The 7,899-nt window shown below is 42.7% G+C and overlaps 1 protein-coding gene across 1 annotated transcript in view; it reads right to left on the reverse strand.

The window, feature by feature from the left end:
- Window positions 1–6,291, reverse strand: part of GLT1D1 (glycosyltransferase 1 domain containing 1) — a 113,690-nt gene extending 107,399 nt beyond the window's left edge. Inside the window, exon 1 of the mRNA XM_031948414.1 lies at window positions 5,980–6,291. Coding sequence (XP_031804274.1) covers window positions 5,980–6,047 — 68 coding nt within the window. The 5' untranslated portion in view covers window positions 6,048–6,291. The remainder of the gene's footprint in view (window positions 1–5,979) is intronic.
- Window positions 6,292–7,899: the final 1,608 nt, after the last annotated feature.

The following is a 7,899-nucleotide window of genomic DNA, read 5'->3' on the forward strand; positions in this document are numbered from 1 at the left end:
AGAAGCTATTTCACTTAGTAGTCTCATTAACGTCACACCCCTGTATTCAATTATTTTTATGATGATGATTCTTAAATCTATTTATCCAGTCCTAACTTTTGTGTTGACCTCCATTCTTGTATCTCCAACTGTCTAATGAGCATCTTAAAACTGGATGTCCTACAGACATCTTAAATAGAACAGGTCTACAACTAAATTCATCATCGTTTTCCCAAACCCTCCCCCACCTCTAAATTTTCCTGTTACTATCAAAATTTCCACCAGCCTCCCAGGTCCTTCAGGCTTCAAACAAGAGGGGGTCAGCTCTCGCACTCTCTTTCATCCCCATATTCAATCTGTTGCCAAGAATATAATTTAATTTTCATAATCTCTATCAAATACACCCCCTTCTCTACTCTGAAACTGCCATCACTGGGGAGCAGAACCTTATTATTTTACACCTGTTCTACTGCCAACAGTCTACTGATTGATTAACCTGCCCCAGATCTCTCCCCATTCCAATCCAATCTCCACTCGGATATCTAAGTGCTTTTCCAAAAGCAGGAGTCTGCCAGGTTACCCTTCCTCCATTATAAATTCCAGTGGCTCCCTATCAGAATTAGTAGTCTCATTAGAATCAAATATAAAAGCTTCTATATTTGACAATCAAAGCCTTTCATAAGCTGCCCTTAACTACCTTTTCAGTATTCTTACACTTTACATCTCAATATGAACTCTGCAATCCAGGGATACTGGAGTCCTGGCCATTACCCAAACAAGACCCCCATCTCTCACCTCTGAGAATTTTCACTGATCATTTTCCATGTCTGGAATGCTCTCCCTGTTCATATCTACCTTCTAACTTCTCCAGCTTCCTTCAAGTTTCATCTAAAATCCCATCTTTTACAAGTCTTTCCGGTCCCTCTTGATTGTACTGCCTTCCCTTTGTTATTTCTAATTCATCCCTTCTGTATTGTTTGTATAAAGTCGTATATAATTTGTATATTGTTGTTAAGGGACAGGTCAATTCTCCGAGAGCCTTCACAGCTGTGGATCATAACATTTGAAGGAACTACAAGGCAGCCTTTGCTGACATAGGTGTTGTAGACTGAGAATGAGATACATTGGAGGCAGAGGGAAGAGGAGGGAGGTCAGACAATACAACAGCCTCTCAGTCGGAGAGGTCAGAGAATAGCAACTGCCTGAAAGTCTCCTTGTATCATCCTCTCACAAGAGGAGAACCATTCTGGGTTGGATCTCCAAGTAGCTACTGTCAAGTGGCTCCTGTGTATTTCAGCAGCTCTCCCGTGTATTCCAACATATAGTTGGTCTAGTTTGTACATTATTAGTATGTGTTATCTTCTCAGTTAAAATTATGAGCTTCCTGAGCATGGGGTCTATCATTTATCTTTCTTTGTAATCCAAGTACAATGCATGGAATATAGTAAACATTTAAGAATGTTTCTTGATAAGCCCACTGACTAGAAGGTCTCTAGTCACCCTTTCAATTCTAGAAACTAAGAACTGCTAGGGCAGGTAGAGCAGTGAGAAGATGCTATATTTGGAATCAGAAAGATCAGCACCAGAATAGTATCCCAGAAACTTGCTAGTTGTATGACCCTACACAAATCACTCACTTCTCGGCTTTGCAAATTTCCATATTTATAAAATGAATAGTTAAACTCAACAACTCCTAAGGTGCTTAACAGCTTATACTCAATGATCATATGATGATTGTTATTATTATTAGGTTTGGACAACAAAATAAAAGGCAAATTACTTCCCTCTATGATCCTTTCTTCATGGAGTTATTTTGTTCTAGCAGTCTCCTCAGTACTTTCTAGTCCTGAATCCTAAGATATCTGAACTAAGAGGTCTTACAGCAAAGTTTTTTTTGGAAGGTTTGTGTCATTTTTCAGTCATGTCAAACTCTTCATTTTGGGGTTTTCTTGGTAAAGACAATGGAGTGGCTTGCCACTTTCTTCTCTAGTTCATATGACTAATGAGGAAACTGAGGCAAACAGGGGTTAGTGATTTGCCCAAAGTCATATAGCTAATAACTGTCTGAAGTCATATTTGAATTCAGGTTCTGACTCCAGGCCCAGAACTCTATCCATTGTACCATCTAACTGCCCACTGTCCCTATGATTTTCCCCTTCTTTGGCCCTCAATTTCTTTATCTATAAAATCAGATGTCTGGGCTAGATGGTTTCCAAAGTCTTTTCTAGTTAAAAGTCTATGATCTTGAATTCTTTTTTTTCCCTCATAAGATTCTACAAGGGTAAGAGATAGAAAGGGTAGGCAGACACTTTAATGGGAGGTAGAGGGTTGAAACTACTTTGTATATAGTATTTCCAAATTTAGAAAAGAGACCTGGATTCAAATTCCAATTATTCTACTTACAATCCATGTGATCCTGACCAGGTATTTTTTGCTTGTTTGTTTTTGGACCAGGTAAAAGAGGCCATTCCTAGCCTCAATCACCAGCTTAAATAATTGCTTGAGCATTGCCTCAGGCAAACTGAAATCTGTTAAAAGACCTTCACTTTAAAAGGCTCCAGTCTCCTATTTTATCCAGAGCCATCTCCAATCCTCGGGATCTCTATCTGGCTACTGGACCCAGATGGTTCTGGAGGGGAAAGTGAGGCAGGTGACCTTGCACAGCCCTCCCTCACTTAAATCCAACTCATTTGCATGTCATGGAATCCCATACCTGATGGTCCCCTTTGAGGATGAAGAACAAGCAACCTCCTCTGTGCCCCAACTGAGGAGCCAAATGGCATTGGTCAATTGGGCAACACAACTCTTTCCATTCCTTTCTTTTCTTTTCTTCCCTTCTCCTCTATCTGTCTCTTTGTCTCTCCATCTGTCTCTATCTCTTTTTTTTTTTCTCTCTCTCTTTTTCTTCCTCTCTCTTCCTTCTATCCACATAGGGTATCATACCCTTACCATGGGTGCTCTGCCCAAAGAAATGTAATATATTTGGGTTTGGTTTTGTTGAATTCTCAAACCTCCTAAGATATCTTAAGAGTTAAATGACTATATTTCTTTCCAGAAGACCATGCCTTAAACTCAAATCACTCAGACTCTCATTGATTGGCCAAGCCCCAATTGATCATGGTTTGTCTCAGAGAGACTCATAGTGAATATAAATAGGAATTGTTTCTGTTAGCACAGAAACCAGACGATCTTCCCCTCCCAAATTGGATTTTTTTTTTTTTGGCCACGTAAAAGAGGCCATTCTTTGCCTCAATTACTAGCCTAAAGCACTAAATGTGTGTTGCCTCGATCAAACTGAGACAAAAGAGTTAAAAAACTTAATTTAAAAAGGCCAAGATCTCCCATTTCATCCATGCCTACCTCCAGTCCTCTGGGTCTATATCTTGCCATAGAACCCAGATGTTTCTGGAGGGAAAAGTGAAGCAGGTGAACTTGCATAGCCCTCTCACACTTAAATCAAATTATTTGCATATCAAGACATCACCTCCAGGATTTCAGAGTCCTCTACAAGAAGGAACAACAAATAAACAACAAAGACCCAGAACAAGACACTTCTCTCTGGGTCTCAGTTTCATCAATAATATGAGAAAGTTGCACTTTAAGGTCCCTCTCAGCTCCAAATCTATATACAGCCCACCCCAAAAGGAAAGCAAGCAAATGCCCTACAGGAAGTCCAGCAAAACACACCTAATCTTATGATAGGAACTAATTCTTTCTTTTTGTTTTGTTTTTTTCCCAATTGGGGTTAAGTGACTAGCCTAGGGTCACAGAGCTAGTAAACATCTGAGGTCACATTTGAACTCAGATCCTGCTGACTCCAGGGCTGGCTTATTCACCAGTTGCCCCTAATTCTTTGTTTTTGTCTTTGTATCACCAGACATGCTACACCAGAATGGCCATACTACTAGAACAGGAGAGACAAATATATATATATGAATTTTGACAAACCATAGAATCAAAAAGTAAAAGAGAAGTTCAAAAAGGAATACTGACAAGCAAGACCATGATATTACTGCAGTTTTCAGTATAACACATACTTTAAAAAAATGTTTTAGTGGAACACAGATTCTTGTGTTCTTATAGAAAAATGCCAGTCACACAATAAATGTATTGAATTAATTATTAATAATTAATTAAATTTAAGATCAGTCCTTCTGGAATCCATCAGGCTCACCTGATCAATCAACAAACATTTCTTAAGAGTTACATTTTCCAGGAACAATGCTAGACCTTGGAAAAATCGAGAAAAAAGGAAATAGTCCTTACCCTCACAGAACTTACTTTCTATAGATATATACATTTTGCTATTGTTGATGTTCAGTCATTCCAGTTATGTCTGCCTCTGCGTAACACCGTTTGTGGTAGTTTTGGCAAAAAATACTGGAGTGGTTTGCTATTTTCCTCTCCAGCTCATTTTACAGATGAGGAAACTGAGGAGAGTAGGGTTATGTGACTTACCTAAGGTCAAATAGTTGGTAAGTGGCTAAGGAAGGATATGGACTCAGGAAAATGATTTTTTCCAGTCCAGGGAGAGAGAGAGAGAGAGAGAGAAAAGAGAGAGAGAAGAGAGAGAAAGAAGAGAGAGAGAGAGAAAGAGAGAAGAGAGGAGAGAGAGAGAAGAAAGAGAGGAGGGAGAGAGAGAGAGAGAGAGAGAGAGAGAGAGAGAGAGAGAGAGAGAGATGAGGGAGGGGAGAAGAGAAACAGAAAGCCAGTCCAGCCCATAGAGACCCTCTTCCAAAGCTAGTAGGGCACTTTCTCTGGCACTTATTGATATGAAAAGTTGCCTAGACCTAGGATTTGAGAGAGATAAGTACTTGTCCCAAACAACTTGACAGAACTTGGACCTAGGTCTTCCTGGTTTCCTAGCTGTCTCTTTTTCTTGAAAGATGTTGAATTGATGTAAATTAAGAATGTGTAAAGAGATATAGTGGGGAAAGGAGCATGATAAAGGGAAGGTATTTTAATGGGATGAAGGGACTTTTAAGAGGAGAGAAGGCATATTAATAAGAGAAGATAAGGCATATTAATGGGTTGGGTAGAGGATGAATTTTTGGAGGGAGGAAGGTGCATTAATAGGGACAAGAAATATTAATGGGAGGAAAGTAATATTAGTTGCTGAAGGCATATTAATGGCAGCAGGGGAGAATGCACATCCCTGAGAAGAGGTATATTACTGTGGAGGAGGTCTTAATGGGAGAAGGGCATATTAATCGGGGAGGACAAAAGGTACATTAACGAGTAGGGGTAGATAGAATACTCTATTGGAGGAGAGAAGAGCCTGTTATTAGGGAGTACGTTAAAGAACCTTAAGTGCAAAGGGGAAGGCCATATGGGGAGAGAGCATATCAATGGAAAGAAAAGGTGCATTAATTGGAGGAGGGCACATCAAAGGCAAGAGGACATAAGGAAAATTAATCAACAGAAGGGTACACTTCTTAGAAGGCGAGGGGTTCACGAATGAGAAAAATTTCTATGAGGCAATGGGAGAAGGATGAAGAATTAGAGGGAAAAGATGTCTTCACTAATAAAGGGAGATACATCAATGGGCGGTGGAGAAGGCATTAATTTGAGAAAGGACATGTAAGGGGCAGATTAGGTGGCCCAATGGCAGGAGGGCACAAGGAACATCAGTGGGCTTGGGGAGGGTGCATTGATGGGAGAAGGTATATAAACGGGAGTAAGAGAATGTTAATAGGGGAGAGCAGAAGACACATTAATGGAGAGGGAGGGTGCATTTTGGAGAGGGGTGTTAATGGGAGAAAGGATATATGGAGGAGAGGGGTTGGCTCCTCAACAGCAGGAAGGCACAAGGCACATTAAGGGACTGGAACAAGGGTCCTCAGTGGAACTCCGGGGGCCCTCCCTGCCGCGCCCAGGCGGGAGCCGGGCCTCCCGGGCCCTGGGGACTGAGAGCCCGGCTGAACCTCGCTGCGCATCCTCCTCCTCTTCCTCCTCCTCCTTTTCCTCCCCCCTCCGGCCCCCGTGCCTCCCCGCACGTACCGGATCCGCGCAGCCGTCACGGCGTTGCCGGTGTGCGGCCGCAGCACGGCCAGGAAGAGGATCCGCATGGTGCCAGCCAGGGACACAAGCCACCCAGGCCATGGACCGGCTCGGCCGAGGTTTCGGCTCCCAGCGCCGCCCCCAGCCCCAGCCCCAGCCCCGCCTCCAGCCAGGCTCCGCCCCCGGCTCGAGAAGCCCCTCACCCCGCCAGCTTGGGTTAGGAGACTGGGGCGCGGTGGGACGGAGGGGAGGGCGCGATCCCTCCCAGGGTCTACCTCAGACTCTGCGCAAGCCCCTCCATCCGCGGGCGCGGCCGGTACCAATGAGGAAGAATGGGAGGGTGGAGAGGGAGGGAAAGGAGAGGCTGTGGGAGGTGAGCCGGGGATGCTCCCACCTCATGGAGCATCTCAGAGAGCACGAGCGGCCCCTGGTGCCCGGACAAGACGAGATGAAGAAAGGAGGAGGGCAGCGGAGCATCTGAAGCCAACTCGTCTCCAGATTCACCAGCAAGCTTTGGCATGGCCCACCCCCACTCCCTAGAAGTAATCTCTCCCTCCCGAGGTTTTTCTGCTACTCAGTAGAAAGCTTTCAGTCCTTTCTTCTCCTGTGCTTACCTGTTCACGGTCCGCCGCCTTTCCGTGAGCGCCTCCTGTGTGCCAGGCACTGTGCTAAGAGCTGAGGATACAAAGACAAAATTGAAAACCTCTGCCCCCCAAAGGAATACAAACTTCATGAGGACAGAGACAGGGCCTTTTAAAAATATCCTATCCTACAAAGTTAGTACAGTGCTCTGCATGCAGTAGGCACTTAATAAATGTTTCAGAATTCCAGAGTCTCGGAGTTGGAAGGGAGCTAGGTGGTGAGATTAAGGGATCAGAAGAACAAGATCATAGAAATGTCCTTGTTATTTTCTCCGGGAACAGGTAATTAGAAATTGCTGTGGTATATACGGGGTCTTCTTGGGAGACAGTTGGAAACTGTTAGTCAGAGAAGGAGTAGGAGCCCCGATTTTCCCAGGAGTGGACACTGGCATAATGATTAGAACACTGGACCTGGAGTCAGGAAAACGAGTTCAAGTCCAGTCTTATACACTCACTAACTGAGTGACTGGACAAGCTACCTTCTCTGTAAAATGAGAATAATAAGATCAGAAATAATATGATCTCAATAGTCATAAAGTGCTTAGTAAACTTTAAAGTGATATATAAATGCCATTCACTATTCCAAACTTGAACAAGGAGTCATATAAGCCTTAGTTTGAAGATTCCTATTGCCTGGGATAAAAAGGGGAAAGAGAGCTGAGCTTGAAATCAGAAGACCTGGGAATCTCAGTTTCCTCGACTTTTAAAGGGGATAACAATGCCCATACTTCTTAGAGTTATTGTGTTTCAAATGAGAAACAAATGTATATAAAATCCTTTTTAAACCTTAAAACTAGAAATGTCACATTATTATTATTATTTCCTCCCAGTCAGCACATGCCACTTCTCAATAGCACTAAAAATTGAGTTGATTCACCAATATCAGATGCTTCTCTGGATTAGGGACCAGGTACCCCCAAACTGAGAGAATGTTTAAGGTACAGATACAGCAAAAGAGCTGGGAAAGTAACAATGTAGACAGAGTGCTGGATTCAAATATGAATTTTGTTACTACCTGAATAATCTTAAGCAAATCATATTTCTCAGATCCTCCAGCTCTTCAGGAAAAAGGACAAAGAAGAGAAAGTCAAGAACAGTTTGGGGAGAGGAAGTAGGGAATTGAATCCCTTCCATTTGTAAATAAATAATCCAGTCCAAATTTTACAGAAGACAGAATTTTTGTTATGACTTCCTTTGGGATTTCCTTGGCAAAAATACTAGAGTGGTTTGTCACTGTCTCCTCCAGTTCATTTTACAGTTGAGTAAACTGAGGCAAACA

This window comes from Sarcophilus harrisii, chromosome 1, assembly GCF_902635505.1.
Source record: "Sarcophilus harrisii chromosome 1, mSarHar1.11, whole genome shotgun sequence".
NCBI classification, from domain to species: Eukaryota; Metazoa; Chordata; class Mammalia; order Dasyuromorphia; family Dasyuridae; genus Sarcophilus; species Sarcophilus harrisii.